General features: G+C 65.5%; 1 protein-coding gene across 2 annotated transcripts in view; it reads right to left on the reverse strand.

Moving 5' to 3' along the window:
- SDK2 (sidekick cell adhesion molecule 2) overlaps positions 1–12,646 on the reverse strand; it is a 68,566-nt gene extending 55,920 nt beyond the window's left edge. Inside the window, exon 1 of one of the 2 annotated variants that reach the window (XM_090059312.1) lies at positions 12,321–12,646. In XM_090059312.1, coding sequence (XP_089915438.1) covers positions 12,321–12,396 — 76 coding nt within the window. In that variant the 5' untranslated portion in view covers positions 12,397–12,646. The remainder of the gene's footprint in view (positions 1–12,320) is intronic. The other variant, XM_090059313.1, reaches the window with a different exon arrangement.
- Positions 12,647–23,776: the final 11,130 nt, after the last annotated feature.

Here is a 23,776-nt window from a genome sequence, read left to right on the forward strand (position 1 = left end):
GGCACAGCGCACCCTGGCCGCCTCTCCCCCATCGCCCGCTGCTGCTGCTAACCCACGTTTTTGGCGAGCCTGGGGGGCTCCCTCCCCATCCATCAGCCCCGACACCCACTGGGGAGGAGAGAACCAGGGGAGCCGGCCCCCTGCTCTGGGATTGACACCACGGGTGGTTGCTGCAACATGGACGTCGCTCCAGCGCCTGCTCAGCGCATCCCCCATCACGCCTCGGGCCCTGAACGGGGCAGAGACGGGGAGAAATGCCAGGCAGGGCATGCAGCAAGCACTGCTTCCTGGCAGGGCAGAGGGGGAGCCTCCAGCACCAGATCCAGCTCTGCGCGGAAACAAGAAAGCAAATGAGACCTCGTATGTGCCGCAAGGGACTCTGGCGGGTACCAAACGGTGCCCCTCAGAGCCAGCTACCGCCAGGCGGGTGCAAACCTGCAATGCAAGGGTCTGGGTTCAAGTGCCCCCTCTGCTCTGGCACCTGCAGGAAAGCAGAGCCAAGGGGCAACTCGGCCTTGCTCCACTCGGGTCAGGGGGGTGAAACCAGGACAGGTGTCAACTGCTGCTGCTTGCAAGAGCTCCTCCAGCAAAACGTGCATCACCACATGGCCAGCAGCAGCTGCGTGGTGCCGCTGCCCAGACACTGATGGGACCCCAACCAAAAAGAAGTCCTCCAGCACATGCATATAGCAGCGGCTGAGCCTCTGCTTTACCAAGGACCCACAGCCACTCTGCTTCTCCCAGGAACACGGCGCCATTCCCCCTACGACCCCACCAGGCGCTGGCAAGCTCCCGCCAGGCCTTCCACACAAGCGCCAGCTTGATGCAAAGCCTGCGTGATGGAGCTGCGCCGCGCCGGGGGCTCGCCATCCTTGGGAAGCGATCTGCTCCCTCGCAGACCTTAAGAACCGCACGCGCTTCGCAAATCGCGCTGAAGGTGCAGGCTGCTCCCACCCGGGCACTGCACCGCCTGCATCGTGGGAGCCACCTACTGCCTTCTGGGTACGGCTGTTGCCCTCCATGCTGCCCGCTGCCAGAGGGGCACACGGCCAGGCCACTCCCCAACCTCAGGGCAGGGATGGGATGGGCTCCAGGGTGGGTCCAGCCCCCGCAGGCTCGCACATCTCTGCTGTGCATCTGCCAGCCAAATGCAGCGAGACGTGGGCTTACCAGCTCCCTCACCCCCGGATTAATAAAATTACTGAACTCAGCTACACAGAGAGGGCATCTCCCTGCCCGGCTCAGCCTCCGGGCGGGCAGAGCGGTGCCCTGTAATCTCTGCTTCATGGATGGGAGGGACGCAGGGGAGGCGCTTGCAGGGATCTGGCTGCTCCCAGCACCGTGGCTGGGCCATGCCCCGCACTGGGGTGGGAGCAGAGGTGATTGGGGTGGTCTGGGAGAAAGGGAGCTTCTCCCTGCCCCCTGGCAGCACAGGGCAGGTCTGCAGACCAGGTTCCCAGCGCCAGGACTCTGCCACGTGGGGCTGCCGGAAGATGCCGGCTAACATGCTGCCGGCTAACATGCATTTCCCCTTCCCGTAGGCCCAGCTCTCCTGTGACTAAGAAACTGGCCTCTCTGGCTACCCACAGGAAATACCAGAGACTCCAGCCCTGACCCGTGAGCTCAGCTGCGGGTGAAGCAGGGGGGAACATGAGCGAAGAGGGGGCATGCATGCTTTCCACAGGGGCTCACCCGGCGCTAGCCCCCCAGCACCTGTGCAAGGAAGGAAGTATCTCCATCCTCATGTCCTGAGCCCATGCATGCTCCGTCTGCTCAGGAGAGGCAACGGGGATATTCCTGGCATGGGAAACTCCCTCTGCCCAAGCTGACCCCGCTGCAGCCAGGCATCACCCAGACCTTACGGAAGAGACCCCGAGACATCCCGTTTTTCCTCGGCCTTCGTCCCATGGCCAAGGGCAGACGCCCCAGCCCCTCGGTCCACCCCAGGTGGAAGTGCTGCTCCTTCCCGTCGGCCCCTGGGGAGGGAATCTCCCAGCAGCCGAGCTCTGAATTAAACATGCTGCCTAATGAGTTGATGCTATTAGCGCGCGAATGCATCGAGAACTCATTATCCAAATAAACAGCAATTCATTTCGCCTGCCGCAGCACCCTCCCCACACACCTCCGCAGCGCCACAGCTGTAAACCAACCCGGCGCGGCACCGGGGGCTGCCACCTGCCCCCTCCCCATCTCTCCTCCACTACCACTTACAAAAATCACTACGTGCTACAGGTCCCCTCCTGAAGTTAACCCCTCGCCGCGGCACTGCTGAAGTAACCGAGCCCCCACAGCTCCGCGTTGCATCTGGGGCCTGCTCCCAGGCAGGGCGAGGGCTGTGGGGGGCTCCTGCCACCCCCCCAGCCCGCCCGGGAATTGCAAATATCCAGCACGAATCCAAGACTTAGGGGAAGCTGGGAGGGGGTGTCCGGCTCCGGGGGGAGATGCGGACCTGGCAGAGGTCCTCGGCAGCACGTCCCGGGTGCAGCCCGTGCCCCGTGCAGCCTAATCCCATCAGACTCCCCCGCGCCGCTGCGTCAGCTCTTCGCAGGCATTCGGGGACGTGGGCTGCCGAAACCCGAGCTATTGTTTCCACCTCCGCCCGGGAGGCCAGCCCCGGCCCTGGCGCTATTCACCCGGCCTGGCAGCGAGCAGCTCGCTCCGAAATCCCTGGGATCCGGCCATCGCTGAGGCCCTGGGTCGGGGATAGGAGCAACAGGGCAAGTCGCAGGCCGTGGGGGCTTTGCAGGCTGCACCCCCGTCCACCCCGCAAGCACTGCCCCAGGGCGACGGCACGCAGCCTCGGGGGGACCCCAGTACAGGCACAGCCATCCCCCCAGACATAAAAGCCCCTGGAACAAGGAGTCGAGTCCTCCGAGGGCTGCTTGCATGGAGAGGGGCAGGTTTCATGGGTCAGCACAGCCCCCCAGCGGCACGGTGGCCATGTGGAGCTGGGCACAGGCTGGGGGGAGCGGGGCAAAGAAGGGATCTGGCAACGGGCCCCGCTGCATCGCTCCCAGGCACGGAGGCAGCGACGCGGGGCCGGGGAGAGACACGTGGGAGGCTCCGCGAAGTCAAGGGCAGGCATGAATAGAAACACTCAGCTGCCGTGCACAGCTCTGAACGCTTCCCAGGCACCTCGTTAATCCTCCCAAGCAGCCTGGCCTGGCTGCCGTGCGCCTCACGGCTGCGGGGTTAAGAAGCACTGACAGGGCCACAGGGGGAAGTCGGTGGCAGAGCTAGAAGTGCCCCCCCCCCCCGGAGGGTCTGCACATGCCACACCGGGTCACCCCTCTCCTGGTCTCGGCTGCTGGGGGTACGTCAGCATGCTGCCCACCCTGCCGCAGGCACAGGCCCCCGGGGCGTCCCCTCCGGCGAGGGTAGGGGACGTCTGCAGCCTGCCATCAGCTCTTCCCGCCCACGCCCTTCCACCGGAGGCTGGGGCTGCCGGGAGAGGCATGCCAGGATGCTTGCGAGGCAGGGCCCGGGCTGCGGCAAGAGGCCCGGGGGGACGGCCGCGGCGGGTACGGGCAGCCGAGCGCAGGGGGGGTCAGCCGCAGCCGGATGCAGCCCCGCGCTGCCGATCGATCCCTCTCGGGCAGGAGGCGGCCAGTTCCAGGAAGGGGAGCCGCAAACGAGGCGATCGAACCGGCAACCATAAAAAGGAGCAGTTAATGCCCGGCACTGAGAGGAGATTAAACCCGGCTCTGGGTTTGCAGCCTCCCCCCGAGCGCCTGCAGCCGCGGGGAGGGATCTGGGATGAGCCACGACCCTCCCGCACCCGGCAAAACGCGGAGGCAGAAATCCCTAGCAGAAAGGCCAGGCTCTCTCGTGGTGCAGATCCCAGGATGAGAGCCTCTTGCATGCCCGCTGGTGCCGGCACCTGCCGGTGGTCCCGCGGGCCTCTCTCCTGCACTTCCCGGCTGCTGAATTCAAGGGCAGCTAGGACAGGCCGGGATGCAGCTCGTCACCAGCCTCGGTAGTGCTACCACCACCCTGGCCTCACGATGCTCGTCTCCATGCCCCACGGCTGCTCCTCTCGTGCCCGAGGCTGGGGCGTAGCAGCCTTGCGGGGGCCGGTGGCATGGGTCAGTGCAAGACAACAGGTGCAGAGCTCTGGGGCTCCTTCCCACGGCTGGAGGGAAGAGCGGGCAGAGCAGGCCGTCCCCGTCCAAGCTGCCTGGGCTTTAGGAAAGGATCAGACATCCCAGTGCCCGGTGACATCCCCCGTGCAAGCACCAGCCGGGCTCAGTGCTTCCCCTGCACCTCAGACTCCCGCCACGCCGGAGCAGGCACGCAGCGCCATCCGCATGCAAGAAACCCGGGCATCGACACGCTTCACCACGGGCCCGGCGTCCACAGAGGTGGGCAGCCAGCCCCCCATCCCTGCCAGCTCCAAGCAAGGTGCTGCAGGCGATGCAAGGAGAGATGCTGATCACGGAGGCTCCCAAGTGCAAACTCCAAGGAGCCAAAAATCCCGCTTGCTCCAGCGATGCCCCGGTCCTAGGATCCACGCACCGGCCTCAGATGCCTGCACTGCGGGTCCCAGCGCCCTGCTCTGCTTGCACCCGGGCAGCACGCTCCCCCCTGCCCCTCTTCTCCTATAGGCAGTGGGCACCTCTTCGGCGCAGGGCAGGGGCGTGGGAGGGTCCCAGGACGGGGCCCGGCGTGGCTCTGCCAGCCCCACGCTCCTCCGGGCGGGCGCTCTCAAGGTTAGAGGCAGGAGGATGCTCTCAGGTAGTCACCTCACTGTGCCGCGCAAAAAAAGCAATTAGCTCTTGCAGCTAAAATTAGATCAATGACTTCCTGCCGCTAATGGTCGGAGCCGTCAAGGTTCCCTTCCCCCTCCTGCGAGGACCTTGGCATTTCCACCGAAAGGCTGGCGGTGATTTATGAGGCTCGAGCGCCGAGCGGGCGCACGGGCTCAGACCTCGCGGTGGGAACGCCTGGCCCCGGCTGCGGGCGAGCCACCCCCTCCCGCACCACTCCGTGCCTCAGTTTCCCCGCCGCTGCACATGTGAGAGGGCTCCCCGGTCTCCTGGCGTCCCAGGAGGGGACTCCTGAGTCTCCAAGGTTTCAACATGGAGAAGAAGAGTCACTGGGGCGGAGGGGGAGGACTAACAAGGGCCTTGCCCCTTCCAGAAAGGCTCTCGTGCCAATGCCGTGATTCGTGCAGGAGGAGCCCTGCGGCTTCAGCGAACCCCCTCGCTGCCAGCCAAGGGCCTCCTAATCTGGTCCTCCGCGCCACGTGCACCCACCCCCCCCCAGCCCTACCCCTGCTTCCCGGCGGCCTCCTCCCCCTCCGCCAGCTGGGGCTTAGCTCCTGGCCCTGACGTGCAGATCCAGAGAGGCTGGACGCGGGGCTGTCGCATTCCTGGGATGCCTGCAGGGAGGCGAGACCCCAGGAAGTTTCCTAGCAAGGCTCTGGGGCAGGCCCCAGGAGCCCCAGGGACAGCCTCCTCCAGCTCCCACCGCTGCCCCCGCGCAGGAGGCTCCGCGCCCATGCCGGGGGCGAGCGTGCTCCCCTCCCAGTGCAGCTGGGGTAGCGAGGTGCTTTCCTGGCACCCCGCTCCCCTCCCGCAGCGCCGGCCATTTGCACAGAAGGCAAAGCGAGGGGGGGGGGCAGGGGAACGCGGCCCAGCTGCAGCTGCCACGGAGCCCCTTGCCCTTCGCCCCAGCCCCCGCCCCGCTCCCCGGCTCCGGTTACGGTTCCCAGGCAACTCCATCAGGCTCGGGGAGGATGCACATTCCCCCGGTCCCTGGGGAGAGGCTGGTGGGGGTCGGGGCTGCCCTGGCGGACAGGTGCGCCGGGGCCGGATCCTTCCGGGACCCAGGGCCCACAACACCCACACAAGGCAGCTCTCCCAGCCCCTTGGCACGGGCACGGGCCGGGGGATGCACACGGCTGCAAAGGCCCAACTGCCTTCATCCCTGCAGCTAGCTGGCGGCCGGCCGGCCTGCCTGGGCATCCCCGGAGCCTGGGCAGTGCCAGGCTGGAGCAAGCGTCCAGCTCTGGCAGCACCGGAGCAGCTCTCCCGGGGTCTCCCTTCGGGGCCTCTCCTCCGCAGGAGCTCCAGGCAGGGGGTCCGGCCCGGCGCCCCGGGCAGCTTGGCGGCTGGTTTCTCTTCATTAGAGCAATCACGTCAGTGCTGACAGTTGTCACGGTCCCGGCGCTGACCGCTTTCCACCGGTGACGCGCTACTCGATAATGAGCGCGGAGAGGAGCTAACGAGGGGGCTTCCCGCCACCCGCCGCAGCGCCCCGCTCCGCCGGGGCGTTTGCAAGACGAGGGGCCGGGGGCTGCAGGATGTGCGGATCGCGTGCCTCCAGATCCGGGCTGGCACGTGGGGCGTCTGCAAGACGAGGAGGCTCCCGGCCAGTGCTCAGCAAAGGTGTCCGCGGGCGCTCCGGAGCAAAGGGGCCAGACTGACCAGCCCTTGATGTGAAGCACGCGGCAAGACCCCAGGCGAGGCCGGCTGAGGACTCCCGGCCCCGACACGTGGTCGCAGCCACCTCCCCGGGGGGCTTGTGCATCGCAGCATCCCCAGAGCAGAACAGCAGGCTGCTCAGCGGCCGGTCCATTTTGGAGAAACAGCGGGAAAGGCACCGGGAGCGGAAGGTCTCCCGTCTCCGTGCAGTGGCTGAACGAGGGACGGCCCGGAGCAGGACCAGCCGGACCGCGCCGCCGGAGCGTCCTGCCTGGCAGAGGCAGCCCAGAGGGGCTGTGTTTCGGGGACCCGGCTTGCAAACAGATCACAGCTGGGGGACCGCGCCACGGCACCCGGGCATCACAAATCCCAGCCCGCGAGGCAGCCCGGCTGGTAGGGCAGGCGAGAAGGCTGCACCATGCACGCACCCCTCCTCAAGGGCGACGGGGGGCGAGCGTGGCCGGCCCCAGGGACTGCCCCGGCGTAGCCAGACGGCCCCTAGCACTCGCCCCAAGTACCAGGCTGCATTTCCTCCGCAGCATCCCCCAGCGCCTGCAGCTCCCTGCGCTCGCTCCCACCCCGGCCGCCTCACGCCACAGCTCGAAGCAGGCCCGTGGGCGCCCGTGCCCACCCCGAGCAGCTCTGCACAGGCCCCACGCACGTGCCAGCGCTGCCCGCACCAAAGCTGCCCGCAAGAGTCATTAACGGGCTGCATTACAGCAAATAATATTTCCTCCGCTTACGATTATCATATCATCAAAATTTCATTGCTGTTCCAGGCCACTAATGGCTTCCCAAGGAGCATCACATTTTAATCTTCCCGTTCTCCCCCACCTCCTCCCTCTCTAAAAGCCACTCTCCTTCCTGAGCCGCCGCGCGCACGGCAGCGACTAATGCACCAGCCGACCTTAAATAAAGAAGCTGGCGCGGGCAGGAGCTCTGCCTCGGCAGCGAGCCAGCACGGCGAGGTCCCCCGGCCCGCGGGCCAGGCGGTGCCCGCCGAGTTCCTCCAGCTCACCCTTCCCTCCGGCCCTGGGACCTCCTGGCTGCAGCAACTGCAAGCCCGTCCCACCCGCACCCCCCAGTCCAGCCTGCGTGGCCGCACGGCAGCCCAGGCCCTGCGCGCGGGCTCGGGTGGGGAGGTTTAGGCGCCCAAACGCCCGGCTTTGCAAGGGTAGCCAGCAAGTCGCTCAGCACCGCCTGTAATAAGGCTCTTTGGCCGGAGGAGCCCGTCTGCCACCCCTGTCGAGCCTGTCTGGGCCCTTAAGCCCCTGGCCAGGCTGACTGCAGCCTCCCAATCCCATTAGAGAAGCTGGAGGAGAGATATCCCCGCCGGCTCGGGGGGGGCTGGCCCTGGCCACCGAGGAGACCACCTTGCAGCGCAGCTGGGGGCCCCAACGGCAGCGTCAGGGCCTCGGTGCAACTCGGAGCAGGCCCCAGGGGCAGAGGGGACCCCTGCACCCCATCCGGGCCTGGGGCAGAGGGGGGCCGTGCAGCTGCTGTCGCAACCCCCCCAGCACCTGGATTTGCAGGCTTGGGCCCTCAGATCCCTGACTGATTAGCTTCGCACCACGTGCCGCATTCTGCTCCGGGTAATTAGCAAGAGGCCCTAATCAATAAGTTATTTTTCGCCGTGGGTAATTAATAATTACATGCTAGAGCCAGCCTGTAATTAAACCTTCACTCCTCCTCTCCCCGGAGCCGGGGCGGCTCTCGCTTTTCGTGGCGGCAGGTAACAAAACTTTTCACTCCTCTTTATGGGAGCGGTGACAGTGGCGGGCGGCACTGCCCGGGTTTTCCTCGTCCCTGCCATCGCCCCCCTGCACCTCGGCGGCTGCTCCCCCCTTTCTCCCTCCGTCTTCCCCCCGTTCTCTGCTCCGCTCTCCCGATCGATCCGCCTTCCCGTAGCCGACTGAATCAATAGCGCGGGTGCAAAAGCGCCCTGCTCGGCTCGGCTCTCCATAGGCATGTGCCGCGGCGCGCGGGGCTTCCCAAACTCGAGGGGCCTGCTCCACCCAGCTCCGTCCTGGGGTCTGCTCCGGCGCTTCGGACAGGCCCAACGCCTCTTCCCGGAGCACCAAAGACCTCCGGAAATGCAGAGCAGGTGCAGCGACACTCGCCCCCCGCGTGCCCCGGGCCTCCGGCCCCATGCACGATGGAGGGAGCTGCCTCTACGTCCCCTCCCAACTCCACCTCCCGCTGGTCCGCGAGCCCTTACCGCGCCCGCAACGTCGCCCACCTGCACCCAGGAGGCCTGTACTTCAACCCAGCCTCTTGGCCCCAGGGACGGTGAGACCACGACGGACCCACGTGCCGGTGAAGAGGCCCAGGCCCTTCGCGAGAGGCTGGAGATGCAGGGCACGGGTTTGGTCCCTTGGGATGGCTGCACTCCCCCCCGACCCTGCACCAGGCCGGTACCTTGGACCCCCACCGAGCGCGCTTCCCTGGCACCGCAGCCGCGTGATGCCCCACGGGAGGACGAGCAGCTGCCGTACTCCCTGCAGCTCACCCTTGCAGCAGCGCACGAGGGCTGCAAAGCCCGAGGCCTCACGCAGCGAGCGGTGCCCTCCTCCTGCCCCCAAAACCCCTTTCACCGAGAGAGAAAAGCCTTCCCAAGAAGCCAGATTTCACACTCGGCCTCAATGCAAACACCAGGAAAGTTCACCGCGCCGGGAACCGTCCCAAAGCCAGAGAACAAACGGCGCCGCGGGGACCCGCGAGACACCGCTCCAAAGGCAAGGAGAAGAGAAACTCCGAGGGAGAGTGAATCAATCAAAGAGACCTTCACAGTCTCTGACACGGGGACTTCCTGCAGAATATACTGCCGGTTTATACGTTATGCTCTGAACTTAATTACTGAGGAATTATAGCGCCGGGGAGGCAGGGGAAGGGGAGCACGGCGAGGGCTTTGGCTGCGCTCGCTGCCGAGCCCGGCGGCTGTAAATTCAGAGGGAAATGACGCGATGCCCAGGAAACTGGTCGTGGGGAGGGCTCCATGCTCCTCCATCGCCGGCCCGCCCGCGAGGTGTCGGGAGCCGGTGCCAAGGCCAAGCCCCCCCAGCCTGCCTGGTCCCTGTGCACAAGACCTGCAGAAACACAAGCACGTCTGCTCTGCACGCCTGGCCCACGCCAGACCCCCGGGCCCGGGCTGCTCATCCCCAGGCCCTCGCGGCCCTCACCCAGCAAGCAGGGGGACCTCGCCGCTATGATTTCGAAGCATTTTGCAGGCGCGGCTGCACCAAATAAAGTTGTGCCAGGCCGAAGGGGAGCCCAGGAGACCGCCCCTCCACCCCCCCCCCAGCTCTGGGTGGCTCAGCAGAGAGCAGCTGCGCATCTTGGGTCTCGGCGCTAATTAAAGCCTGCAAGGGCAGCGCCTCCTTCTGCCCCAGGACCCCGCCGGCGCGGCCTTCGCGGAGTCCCAGCAGCCGCGACCGCAACGCCGCACCTCAGAGAAACAGGCAACTATTTATACATCTCATTCAGATAATAAAGGCAGCCGAAAATAGTCCGCACAGCACATAAGCATCCCGGAGGCGATTAGCTTATCGCAGGGTCTCGCGCTGCCCCGCAGCATTAGCTCACTCTGTGCTGCCTTGAATGCCCGTTAAACCGCAGCTCTAATTTACTCACGTTACCGCAACCTACCACGCCGCCGTTCCAGCGCCGAGCCCAACCCCAGCCCGCACAGGCACGGGGAAGGAAGGCAGGCCGGAAGGGCAGGCCGGCGGGCTGGGACCCACCCCGGCATCTGGCATTTGCACAGTCAAAGCGTGCGGCTTTTCCAGCAACCGGTGGGCAAGTCCCGACACCGGCTCTCTGCCTGGAGGGGCTGGAAAACTTCAGCCAGGGCAAATCCACACACAAGCCCGCGCACAAACGCACACGCGCGCGCACACCCACAGGGTTAATCTTAGCAAAAAGCAACGCGCGAGGAGCCAGGAATCCAACCGCCTAAAAAAAGCGATGCAGAGGCATTTACTATCCACCTACCTGGAGAGATTATGCAGCATTTTACTGCCAAGCCCACCTGCCCCATCATATGTATTTATAGCTGCGCTCCCCTCCCCTCTGCCCGCATCTCCGGGGTCCCTGGAAGACAGCCTGTATCTGGGAGTGCAAATTTGGGGCAGATGCTTCTCTCCAGACCGAGCGCGAGGCTATTGCCCAGCCGGCACCTCTGCCCACACCCTGGGCAGGAATAAATAAAGTTCAGCGCCGGGGCCGCGGCGTTGCTCCTCTCTTCCCACCCCCTTCCCCGAGAACCGTAATAAGCTTTTGGCTGGCCAAGTGCTCCTGCCTTCCCCAAATAAATCTCTCCTGGCTGTATTGTTAATCTTGACAGGTCTGGAGATATACAGGAGAGAGGGAGTAAGGTGCCGGGGAGAGATACAAGCACTGTAAAAGCGGCTCCAGGCATTGAAAGCAGCTGTTTGGATAACTAACCAAATATTAGGGCAGCTTCCAGAAGGGCGCTGGATAAAAAACTTCGGAAGCAGGGAGCTCTGGTGGGAAGGGGGGTGGAAAAAGGGGAGTCGGGGGTGGTTAATAGTGAAAGCCCCTTCCTTTATGCAAAGCAAGAGGCTTCTTCGGGTCCAGGCTGGAAAAACACCGGCTCTCAGGGACATCTTTTCCCGATGGCTTCATTTTCTTTCCCTTTTTTAATCCCATGCTATTCACGTCCCCCCTCCAAAAAACCTCCGAGCACAAGGCTTGGGCTGGAGAGCCTGCTTCCCATGGAGGAGAATTACCCCTTTCCAGGTCACCGCTGATGCCTGCAAAAGCCAGGCGATTTCTTTCTCCGGCAGGGAAGGGGGCTGAAGGGTGCCAGGGACTGGGGCAGGCCTGGGACTGCTGGGGAAGGGGGCAGCTCCCCCCGCAACACGGCGCGGCAGAGGCAGCAAGCAAAGCCGGGGCTAGGAACCTGCCCACCTGTAACCAGCCAGAAACCCCGCGCAGCCTCCTAACTCCGGGGACACGGGGTGCCATCCTGCCGGGGGGCCGGCACAGGGCGCATGGCAGGGAAGATGCCAGGGCAGGATGGCATGGCAAGAAATGCTGGGGTTGGGGGCATGGCAGGAATCATGCTGGAGGCAGGATGGGACGGGGCAGGACGGATGCCAGGGCTGGGTGCATGGCAGGAATGACGCTGGGAGGGGATGGCATGGGGTAGGATGCACAGCAGGAATGCTCCCTGGCAGGATGCACGGGGCAGGAATGGCGCCGGGGCAGAATGGCATGGGGCAGGATGCCTGGCAAGAATAATGCTGGGGCAGGGGGCAGGAACAATCCCGGGCAGGGTGGCGGGGCAGGACGCCGGGGGCAGGGGGAAGCAGGGTGCAGGAACGACCCCGGGCAGGGTGGCGGGGCAGGATGCCGGGGGCAGGGGGAAGCAGGGTGCAGGAACGACCCCGGGCAGGGTGGCGGGGCAGGACGCCGGGGGCAGGGGGAAGCAGGGGGCAGGGGAAGCAGGGTGGCGGGGCAGGAACGACCCCGGGCAGGGTGGCGGGGCAGGACGCCGGGGGCAGGGGGAAGCAGGGTGCAGGAACGACCCCGGGCAGGGTGGCGGGGCAGGATGCCGGGGGCAGGGGGAAGCAGGGTGCAGGAACGACCCCGGGCAGGGTGGCGGGGCCGGACGCCGGGGGCAGGGGGAAGCAGGGGGCAGGGGAAGCAGGGTGGCGGGGCAGGAACGACCCCGGGCGGTGGTGGGGCGCAGGCAGGGAGCGCGGAGCGGCGGGGCCCGCCACATGTTGCTCCGGCCCGGCGCGGCCGCCACGTCCGGCGGCGCCGGGCAGCCCCGGGGCCGGGATCCCTTTGTGCTCAGTGCCGGCGCCCCCGCCCGCGCCGCCCCGCGCCCCCCGGCTGCGAACTTCCCCGCGCGGTGGCCGGGGCCGGTACCTTGCGCCCGGGCGCGCCGCCGCAGGGCGAGGGCGAGGGCGAGGGCTGCGCCGAGCAGGAGCCGCGCCGGCCCCATGGTCCCGGAGCGGGGCCGGGCGGCGGCAACTTTGGCGGCGGCGGCGGGATCCGCGCGGGCGGTCGGGCCGGCTCCCGGCTCCCCGCTCCGCCCGGCGCTGCCGCCCGCGCCGGGCTCCGCCGCCGAGTGCGGAGGGAGCGGGGAGCGCGGCGCCGCCGGGGCGGGAGCGGCGGAGGCGGCGGCGGCGGCGCAGAGCGCTCCCCGGTGGCCGCCGCCTGGAAAGCGCCCGGCGGCGGCGGCGGCGGCGGCGGCGGCCCTGCCCGCGCCCCTTGCTCGGAGCGGCACACTGAGGCCGGCGGGGCGGGGCCCGAACCCCCGCGCTGCGGAGCTCGCCCCGGGCTCGGGCACGCACCCCCGGGGGCCGGGCATGACCCCCGCGGTGACCCCTGGCGGTGATCCCGGAGCAGCCCTAGGGCTGGAGGACGTAACCCCGAGGGTTGGAGGTAACCCCAGGGGCTGGGGGCCATCCCGGGCACGGGGGACAACCGCCGGGGAGAACCAGCGTAAGCCCAGCCCGTGGGGTCTGGGGATAACTTCTGGGCACCGGGGATAACCCGTGGCAGCTGGGGGCCTGTGTGGTGGCACAGCTGGTTTGCGCGGCTGGATTCGCGGGGGGCTCTGGGCAGGGCCGGGAGCCCCCGGAGGGGTTGCAGGCCCGCCCCTGCGGTGGTAGATGTCGAGGAGGGGATGGTGCCAGCCCTCGATGTGATGGGAAGCGTGCGCGGACCGTATGTGCGTGTATGTGTCTGGGTGTGTGTAAGGGACCGTACATACGTGTGCGTGTCAAGGAAGACGAACCCCTTTTGCATAAACCCCGCTTGCTGCCTGGACTGGAGAAGCAGCACATGCCTGGCCCTGCAATAGCGGAGCTGCCCATCAGATGGGACTAGAGAGGCCCGGCGTGGGTCTCGGCCTGGCGGCCGAAGGGAAGGACAGCCCGGTGCCTAGCCAGCTCGCCGGGGAAACCCGGAGCTAATTCCTTTCTCTGGCACAGATTTTCTTGTGTGACCTTAGGTGAGTCACTTCATCCACACGCTTCGGCGTCCTCTGTGCCCCAGGGAACAACTGTGCCGCCGGGCCGGGGGCTGTGCGGAGGAACGAGGGGCGGGCTGCCCAGGCGCCGCGGTGAGGCCTGGGCTAGAGCAAGAAAACCACGGGGGATCTTGAACCAAACAGCCGGATCCCAAGGAGAGGGAAAGCGAGACAGAAGAGGTGGCAGCACAGACCATCCTAGACCACGAGGGTTGAGCAGCTCATCTAGTCCTGCCTCCTGCTCCAAGCAGGGCATATCCAGGAAGAAATGAGCAAACTGAATTTCCCCGGGGGATGCGCACACGGACAGAATCCTTTAAAATAAGGTTTATGAGCCGCCCGGGTAGTAAAAGTTGGAACGCGTGTGTAAAATTTTAACGGTGAGGAATAATAAATGGTACAGAAAGGAGTGCCAGTGGCGCATCTCATGGGGCTGCCTGGGCCTGACACCACGCGCCCCCCCCCCACAGCTCATCGACTTCCCCAGGGGCTCCTTAGCAGACAGGACAGGACCAAGAGGGGCTCCGATCTCTCCGGGGGGCCGCACACGCCCATGCCTCACTCTCTGCCCGCCCACGGTCTGGATCACGCGCCTCTGCTTTGCAAGGCCGGGGCCTGGAGAAACCTCCCGGGCTCAGAATCCACCGCCTGCCCCTAGTGACCATGGGGATTTATTGCAAGACAGACACCCCACCGAGGAGCCGGCCCTTTGTTGTCCGCGTCTGCCGGCACCCCCGTGGCCGCATTAGGGTTTCGTGGCAAAGGCTTCGTGCTGCTGAGCACGCGCCCTCCTCCGTGACCCTGGAAGCAGCGGTCAGATGTCGGAGCAATGGAGTCTGTACTTTGAACAGCAGGAAAGACCGAGCCTGGAGTTACCGAGCCAGGCCTTTGCCCCCCCCCAGTCCCATGAACGTGGAAACAGCTCCGGGAAGCAGGCAGAGAATGCCAGGCCTTCGGGGCAGGGGTCTCGTTAGCCGTGCCGTGCCCACCAGCTCTCCGCAGGGCGACGGGCCTGAACTATGCGAGCTATGCGAACTATGCGAGCTAATTCTTCATGGCTGGCAGCAGTAGCAGACTGTTATCTGCTAGCAGGCGGATAGAGGCACACACTCTTCTCCCTTCCCACATCAGCTCTGCCAAGTCACCCTCTCCTTGTCTTGGGTGACCCCGAAACGCCACCGCCACCCTTCAGCTCTGCCCCTTACTAATGATGTTTGGTGTAGCTGATATCGCAGCACATCGCGTGCATATGCGCACACCCACAGCATGCAACAGTTGCACCTGGGTTAAATGGGAACAGCCCCGCACCGGGAAGATGCGGGTGTTTCCAGGAGCCTCTGGCATATGTGGGTTTTCCAGAGTTTCCCCTGCCTCTAAAAATCCTCTCTGTGAAGCCACAGAAAAAGACTCCGGCCCCGGTCAAGTATGTAAAAGGGATCCATTTACTCTTCTCTCGCCCCATAAGATCCCGCTGGATCCCACGCTGAGGCTCCTGGGAGCAAACGCACAAAGGCAGTTTGGTTGGCAATGCAAGGCCTTCCTGGGCGTGGGGGGTGGAAAGAAAAGCAGCCCAGTCTAATGACGGGGTAGCTGTCACGTAACCCATAATACCAGCCTGTGGGATGTGGTGGACCGGCTGACGAGGAGCTATTTGCAGGTCTCAACGCTGTTATTTGGCCTCTTGCTTGAAGAGGGCACATCAAAGGCAAACCCAAAAATACTTCCCCGGGCTTGAATTACATCTGCTTGGAGGCCGAGGCCAGTTCCGGCAGAGAAAAAGGCTCCGTCTGCAACGGAAACGCCTTCCCCGCCGAGCCCTTCGGGGTCTGCCTTGGCGGAGGGCAATGGGGCGATGGGAAGAGGTGTCCACCTCCAACTTCCATCCTTTCCCCTCGAGAGGTTAAGAGACAGGACCAAGGAGAACTTGAGCGGTGCCACCCATGGGATGCTTCACTGCACCACGACGGTGTCCGATGTCCAGGGAAAACGCTGCCCGGGCATCAGCACCCCAAGCTCCTTTCCCGGTTTGTTCGGTACCATGCAGGGCTCCATGGTCAGCCAGGAGCACTCAGCGCCCAGCAGTGCCATTTACTTGCCATTGGGTTCCCGGGGGTGGAAATGACCCCGCTGGAGCCTGTCGCTCCGTGCACTGCCCCTCGCCGACCGGCCCTGTTTCTGCCAGTCCAAGTCGGTCTGGGGGAGAGAAAGGGATATTGTTGCTCTTTGCCCTGCACAAAGCCAAGCCGAGCAGGGCCCGGGCATGGGAAACGCCTTCCCAAAGAGCTCCCGGCACCATTTGCCAAGGCCCTCGGCAGCGCGCTTTGATCTCAGAGCCCCCGGGGGGCAAAAGTCAAGTCCGGTTAAGCTGAAATCACTCTGGCTCCTTCATTTATTCATTGCTCGGTTGGAAATATCCCCAGTGCTGGGATGCCTTTTGCAGCAGAGATGGATTAGGGCAGCACCAGCCGGAGGCCCAGGGAGGCAGGGGGATCTGGGGAGCTCCTGCACCGGGCAGAGGAAGGCCGGGGCATCTGTAGGGTGAGGAGATGATGCCTGCGAGCCCCCCGCCCCCGCCGCTGCACGAAGGCAGAGCGCGTCACGGAGAGCTACAAAGCCAGGCATAGTCTCCTAACGAAGGAAGAGCTGTCCTGGCTCTTCCAGGGGCACTCGCCGCAGCCCTAAGCTCTCAGCATGCTTCCCCCGCTCCACAGGGCCTCTCGGGGTATCGCAGCGGGCACGGCCAGCCTCACATACCCAGCGGGCAGAAGTCAGATGGCCTTAGTCACAAGGTGGTTTTCCAGCCACCGCCACCTTCCCCATCTGCCCTCAGGCTCCTGGCATCTCCCTCGGGCCGAGAGTCCCTCCGCAGCCGTGGCAGAGAGCAGGGAACTTCACGTTTTGGGGGCAATGAGATTCGGTGGCATCGAGACCTGGCCGCGCCGTGCATGTACCCCACGCCTTCCCCTCCCTGGAGCTGCAAGCGTTTCGGGGCAAGGCCGCGCGCTTGCAAGAACGAGGCCCTCGGTGTCTGCCAGGGTCTCTGGGCGCTACCGTAACGAGAGGCCCCGACCCAACTCCCGCCCCCGAAGAGCACGGCAGCCTGCCCGGGACTCGGTTTCCCCATTGCAGAAGGGTGAACGGTGGCGTGGGCCCTTCTTGGGGCGATACTTCGCTGCGGGGAAGGACCTGCGCGTGACGGCACACGCAGCGGTGCCCTAAGCTGGGGGGATCGGCCTCGTGCCCCCGCAGCCCGGGCGCGTGCCTGCCCATGTGCAGCCTTCCCCTCTCGGGCCTCGGCTCCCCCGGTCCTCATCCCAGGAGGTGCATTGCCTATGTCTGCCGCACCCAGAAGTCTCCCAGTGGCAAGGGGACCGTCGATGCACTTCACTTCCCCTCCTCCCCCCGGGCCGCTTGGGAGCAGCGACTGGTCGGCACCGAGTCGGCACCCGCCGCCCCGACTTTTGGGGGAGCTCCGGAAGCTACAGAGGGACAAGGGATGGGAAGCCAGGCCCCCAGCCACCGCCAGGCCTTTGCTCTTCCCACGGTGGCGAACGCCGGGGCGGAGAGCATCCGTTTGCCCGGCTACCTGAAGGGGAGCCGGGAGCAGAGCTGACATTAGATATTTCCTGGCTCCCGTAACACGAAAGCCCCGAACCGCTCCCGGATCGCACGCTTCCCTTCCCTCTGACTCACAGCTGCCTCCTGCCCCAGCCAGACACCTGGCGAGCGGCGCGCCAATTAAGATCTACCTTCAAGCCTGAAATGAGGCTGATCTGTGAATAACTCGACTCTGCAGTCATCGGCGCGAGGGCCGGGGAGCTCGGCGGTTTCATCTGTTTCCAGTGACTTGAGCGAACGTGCCCGGGAGGAAGCGGGTGGGGAGCGGGGGGAGACCAGCGTGAGACCAGAGGAGCCTTCCTGGAAAACCCGCTGGTCTCCCGCCAGCCTCCAGCAGGAGCCAGCCGGGGTCCCGGGGTCACAGGAAGCAGCTCGTTAACAAATAGGGCCCTCAGGGGCAGGGGGCAGCGGCTGGGTCCCTGCTTTCTGATCTCTAATGAGCGGGGTTGACATGCCACTCGCTCGCACGGCACTCAGGGCAGACCCTCTTAGGAGATAATAGCCTACTGCCGCTGCCAGTTCGCAGGGCTGGGAGAGAGGAGGCTGTGCGCCGGGGAAGACGAGCATCAGCAAGCCACCGGCTCCACGTGGGAAGAGCATCTCCAGCAGCGGCTGTGGAGGTGGCAGGGTGGGAGCAGGGGCACGTACGATGCCGGGGCTGGGTGGCACGGCAGGAATGACGCTGGGGCTCGATGCACGGGGCAGGATGCATGGCAGGAATGGTGTTGGGGCTGGGTGGCATGACAGGAATGATCCCGGGCAGGATGCACGGCAGGAATGATGCCAGGAGCAGGGGGGGGTCCGAGCACATGTTGCTCCAGCCCAGCCCGGCTGCCACGTCCTGGCGCACAATGGCATTTTTGGAGCCTGAATCCCTTTGTGCTCAATCCCCGCGGCTCCTGGCTTCTCCTCCCTGCAAACTTCCTCAAGCCCAACCGGGGGGCAGAGACTGGTGCTGGCAGGGCAGAGGCCTGGCCTACAAGACAAACCAGCGGCCCAGAAAAGCTGTGCCTTTGCATTGGAAAGGCATGAGGGCACTTCCAGTGTCCCCAGCTGGGGTTTTGCAAAGCTCCTTGAGCTAGGACCTGGGGCACAGAGCCCCTGGAGAGCGCTGGCAGGGCCTGCTGCACTACACCTTCAGTCACAGGGGGGGTGCCTCCGTGTCCCAAAAGCAGCTGGCACGGGGTTGCGCACAAAACCCTGGCTCTCCTGGGCCGGATGTCTTATGGAGTCGGCCCCAAGGATGAATCACCAGGAAGCCGGGGGGGCATAGGAGCAATGCACCGATCTCTGGGGGGCAGCTGGGGTCCAGGATCACCCCCAGCTTCACACACGCGATAGATCAAGGACAGCCAATGTCAGCCTGGACTCTCCTCCCACTCACATCCGTCCCCCCCGCCCGACGTGCGAGGAGGCCAGCGCTTCCACGAGCAGCCGGGTGCTTGCCAAAGGCAGCAGGACGTGTCTAACTATAGAGCTATCGATCCCCCGCTCAGTGCTTATCAAGATTGATCCCTCGTCTCTGCAGGTGAGCGGCGACCTTGGATGCGCCCCGCTTGCCGGGTCAAGCCTCTCCTGCGTGCACACACGTACCTCCCATGGTAGCCCGTGCCCCAGGGCTCGCTTCTGTGGGCCCCGGCTGTGCAGACAGCCAGGTGGAGGGGGGCTAGATTGCCCTAGCAAATGCCAAACCCGCCTCCCTGCCCCTTTTGGGACCGAAATACACGCGCTGGCAGGACCCCCGTGTGACCAGGCGGCACTGCGTCTCCTGCACCCAAACCCGCCAGCCCTCTGGGAACCAGCATTTGGGGGCATGCAAGACACTAGCCTGCCCCGGGGACCCCTCCCCGGAGATGCTGCCCCTAGCAGGGCTGCCTGGGCCTGTCCAGCCAGGCTGCTTCTGCATCCCAGGTAGCGTGGCGATGTACGCAGCAGTGGGATCCTGGGTGCTAGGCTGGGGTCTGACACCCCAATGCAGAGGGGTGTTGGGCGTTCCTCAGTTTCCCCCAGGGACTGCCCCACGTACCCAGTGCTCCTCCAGCAGCCTCTGCAAAAAGGAGTCATGCCTGGCACTGAAACGCAGCTCAAGTGCATGCCGTTTGCTTCGGAGATGGATGCAACTGAGCTTTCGGGGCAGATCCCCAGCCAGGGGATGCTCACGACCACAGCCGGCCGCTCCGAGGGCAGAAGCGTGGCCCCACGGACCCCCTCGCAAAGCAGAGATAGGAGACATTGAGCTTTGATGCCAGCATTGTGCCAAGTGCTGCCCCGTATCCCCCCAGCCCTCTGCAGGGCACAGACAGGGCCAAGCCTCAGGCCGGTGCTCCTCAAAGCCCATTCCACCCGCGGGACACCGGGCATTGCTCAAGCTGGGAGATGCCGCTCCAAAAAGCAGCCCCGTGGGGCTGGGCAGTGACTCAGGGGCAGCTGTGCCAGGCTGCTCCACCTTGCCCCGGGGCACGCGCGTCCCACCCCACGCCACGTGGGCACCGGAGCGGGCGAGAGCGGCCACGGCAGCAGGGCGGGGAACCGTGTTTGCGCAGCTCCTGGCGGATGAAAGGGGCTGGTGTGGCGGAAGGCATTATCTGTTTGAGTGAAATGCTATTACCGCTACCTTCCGACTTCACAGTCTTGTTTCCAATTAGGGGAGGTCTGTCACACGCAAAAAAAATCCCTTTTTTGGAACATTTCCTCCCAGGCAGTTGTTAGGGGAGAGTGGAGGCATTTGAAACGCGCCCTTGTTAACGCAAACAACCAGCGGCAGCTCCAGGATTACGAGCCGCGCAGCCGTAGGGCTGTTATGACTGTAATAAAAATACTGCTCCGGCCTGGCGCGAATTCGTCCAGACCTGAGCGGAAAAAAAGGGGGGAAGCTCGGGATGGCAGACGACCGGCCCTCGCCGCCCGGAGCTTCGCTTGCGGCGCTGCGGGAGCGACCGCGCGCTTCTCCCGAGGCCGGCCGCGAGCGCGGCCGAGCCGCCGGCCGACCGTGGGCACGTCGCCTGGGCTGGAAACCCTGCCTGAACGCCTGCAGCGAGGGTGCAGCGCAGCCGGCCCCGCAGGCGCCCGGCCCGCCAGATCGCAGCGTTCGCTTGCAAGCCGGGGTGGGGGGAGAAAAAACCAGAAAGAAGCAGTTTTGGTCTCTTTCCCCTTCTCTTCGTTTTTTCACATCTGCCACGCGGACAGAGCGAGCCGCTCCCCCGGCGCTCGCCGAATTTCATGCTTCCAGGCGCCGGGGTGAGAAAGGGAAACGGCCCCCCAGCGCCGAGGCCGGACGCCGCAGCTCCGTTTCTCGATGGCCCCAGACCCTCTGGCGGGGTTGGCGAGAGGCTCGGACACGGCCCCCCCGCTGTACCGAGGCCCAGCAGCCAGAGGAAACGGTTCAAGCGGAGGCCGTAGGCTCCCCCGCCTCTCCCCGGGATGCCTGCCAACAGCACGCCGGCTTTTTATAGCCTCCCCGGCTTTGTTATTATAAAACCATATTTTTCCAGCCCCCCTTAAAGACGCCCCCCCCGGCTCTGGACGCGGCCCACCCCCAGCCTGCGGAGGGGCTGGCGCACAGCCCAGCAGCGCCGACCGAAGATGAGCTTTTCGCAGTTGCATGAGTGCAACAGGCGCTTGCGGTGGGAGCGCCCGCCTCGGCGTTGCTCCAGCGCCCTGCCAGAAAGAAGAGCCCCGCTCGGGGTGAAGTGCTGCCTTCTCTCTGCAGGCCCGCGCCCGCTTAAACCCTTCCTCCCTGCGCAGGCCCCGAGCCCGGCCGTGTCAGGAGGCCCCGGTGAGCCCTGCCCGCGAAGCCTCTCCTACCCCTTCCAGCATCGCGCCCGGGCCCGGGCCCCAGCCCGCGCCGCGTGCGGTGCCAGGCGTCTGCGGGAGCGCACGGAGCTGGCAGCTGCGTGCAGAGCAGGGGGTTCGCCAACCCACCGGCCTCCCCCCAAGCCAGGGTTAGGAGCCAGGGCCAGGTGCTGCCCCAGCTCCCCCAGCCCTAGTGCAGGGGGCACCTGGACCCCCCGCTGCAGCGAGAAGGAGATGCCAGCCTACCTCCAGGCCGTGCCCACCGGGACCTCTGGCGCCTCCCCAGCCCCGGGACCCCGCCAAGGGGCAGAGGCGCCATCTGGGCCCTCTGCCCAGCGTCCTGCACCCCGGTCTCTTGTACCCGCCGGGGCTCCCCAGCATACGGGGCCAAGCCTCTGGTGCTGGGCGGGCTGACGCCCCCTCCCAAGGAGCGTCTCAGCCCCCCACACCTGGGCCAGGAGAGACGAGGGGGCGGGCAGCACTAGGGCCCGCCTCTTGGGGGGTGGGGGCTCCCTCGCATAGGCTGTCAGCACCAGTCAGTCTGCACATCCTGTTGCCCAGGCGACCCCAGAGCATCCCTGTGGCAGCAGCCAGGATGGGGGTGGTGGGGCTGCCAGAGCAGAGCGCGTCCCCCTTCTCCCGTGCTGCCCCAGGCCCCTGCTGCCCCTGCACGGGGCCTGCCGGGGGCATCTGCCACCTTTAGGGGCGCGTCGCTTTGCTCCCAGCCGGCACGGAGCAGAGGGGCTCGGAGGCCACGTGCAGCCCCGGGCAGGGAGCGCGTCGGCCGCGAGGCCTGGGCCCTCTTCGGGCAGATCCGCGCTCGGCTCGTCCCCCGCGCGGCCCGGGTGCCCCGTGGGTCGCTGCGCGTGTCGGGCTGAGACCCGCTCTGGTCACAAAGCTGCGGGGAGCTCCCAGGAGTGGCCAGCTGCCGTGGCACAGACACCTCGAGGGTGACGGGGGATCGACCCCCGACAGCCGGATTCGCTCCGGCAGGGATCAGAGCTCGCTCCCGGCTCCCGCTGGGCCCGGCGGCTAACTCCGGAGGCCCGGGATGAGATCTGATGCGGGGGAAACGCAGATAGCTCAGGGGCTTGTAACTCATGGGCAGGCAGGTATCGAAGAGCCCTCCACCCATACGGTCACCGGCTTCGGCTGCTTGCATGCAGTGAGTTGGCCGGGTCTCAGCCCTGACCCCCGTGGGCCCAGACCCCATGCCAGAGGTCACCGCCGCAGTGGAGAGCAGCTCCCCGCTTGCTCTGCCACCCTTTGCCGGCCGCAGGATCGGGGCCTGTGAGGCAGATCAGACAGCGTTGGCAGAAGGGCGCGGGGGGGTGGCTTCGAACCAAGGTGCCGGCAAAGCTGGGGGTGCCCGGGGCTGGCACGTGGGGCAGCAGGAAGGGGCAGGGGGTGGGGGGCTGGAGCACGGGTGGGTGCGCGTGGGGAGCGGCCCAGGCACGCCGCGCTGCTTGCAGAGCTCCCGGCTTCTTCTCCACGGCCGCCTCTTATCTCCCAGTTAACAACGCAAAGCCGGGGGATTAAGGCGCCTTAGGGGCTGCTGCCCTGTCTCTGCGAGGACTTCCAGCAGCCGCCATTTCTTAGTCTATCTCCGGCACCAGGGAGGCAGCTGGAGCTGCTGTGAGCCAAGGGCCCCGATCCTGGGGCCTGCCGGGCAGCTTCTTCCCCTGGAATAATCCAGTGCCCGATGCAGACCCAGACCCTTATTCCCTGGCTTTCGAGGCAGAGAGCAGCGTCCTCTAAGGCTCGCCTTCCCTCCGAAGCAGTGAGTCTTCCCAAATACACGAGAGCCCCCAGGTCAGCGGGCCTAAATGGCTCATCCGAGCTCGATGCAGAGAGCTGCCACCTGCTCCTCCCCCCATTCTCTGCCCTGAGGACACCCCGCTCCCTGGGACACCTCTGGAGTGGTAGAAATCACAGTCCCCTTGATTTCAGAGTTCATTTCCCTCGATTTCTGCACCAGGCAGCACCAGCCTATGCCGACAGTCTGCTCCTACGGACTCTATTATCCAAGGCCCCAGGAGGGCAGCGCGCCAGGCACATCCCGCCTCATCGTCGCCTTCCTGGCCTCGCCGGGTCCCATTCACACCTGCCCGGCAGCGCTCGCATGCTGTTCTCACTGCCTTGACCCCAGTGCCCGGCGGACTCCCACCCCACCCCACCCCACCTCCTCCTGGCTGAACCGAAAAGTTGAGCAGCCTCTTGCTAGGAGCCTGGGGAGAGCCACACGTGCTCAGTGGCACCAGGCCTGCATGTCCTTGACGGTGCGGAGACAGCGCAGCGAGGTGCGGAGGGGGTTGTCAGCCCGAGAGCGGGGTTGGGAGCCGTCAGCACGGGTGGTGGGGTTGCAAGCAGCCAGCCCACCTGTTGATCCGGGCAAGGTGGCGTCAAAGACACCTGGATGCAACCTGGAAGGGCTGTTTCTCTCGACCCCGGCTGCCAGCCTCGGTCCCCGGGGAGCATGCACGCCCGTGAGCTGTGCAAAGGGACCACCGCCGGTTCAGCACAGCCTTTGCACGGCGGAGGGGTGAGAGCTGCCCCGGGAGATGTGACCCTGCGTCCTGCCTCCGCCACTGCCTTGGAGCAGGGCCACGGGCAAGTCTCTTTATCTCTCTGTTCCCCTTGTCGGTCTGTTCACAGAGGCAGGGACCGTCTCTACTAGCAGCGCCGAGCACAGTTGGGGGCATTCAGGGTTTGGTCCATCACGTGGCCCACTGATTGCCGAACCTCGTTGCCTAAGATACCGAGTCCCAGTGTCACGGGTTCTCCCGATCCCCAGTCTCACAGGTGCGGATGGTGGGAGCTCCTGAAGGAAGCCATAAATAATGGATAGTGATAGTGGAAATAGTGAATAATGGATTTAAAGACTGGCGTGATGAATAATACACTGACTCCCACTACGGAGCCCCCACCAGCCAGTGCT

This window comes from Crocodylus siamensis, chromosome 8 (assembly GCF_052110815.1).
Source record: "Crocodylus siamensis isolate JL-2025a chromosome 8, ASM5211081v1, whole genome shotgun sequence".
Lineage (NCBI taxonomy): Eukaryota > Metazoa > Chordata > Crocodylia > Crocodylidae > Crocodylus > Crocodylus siamensis.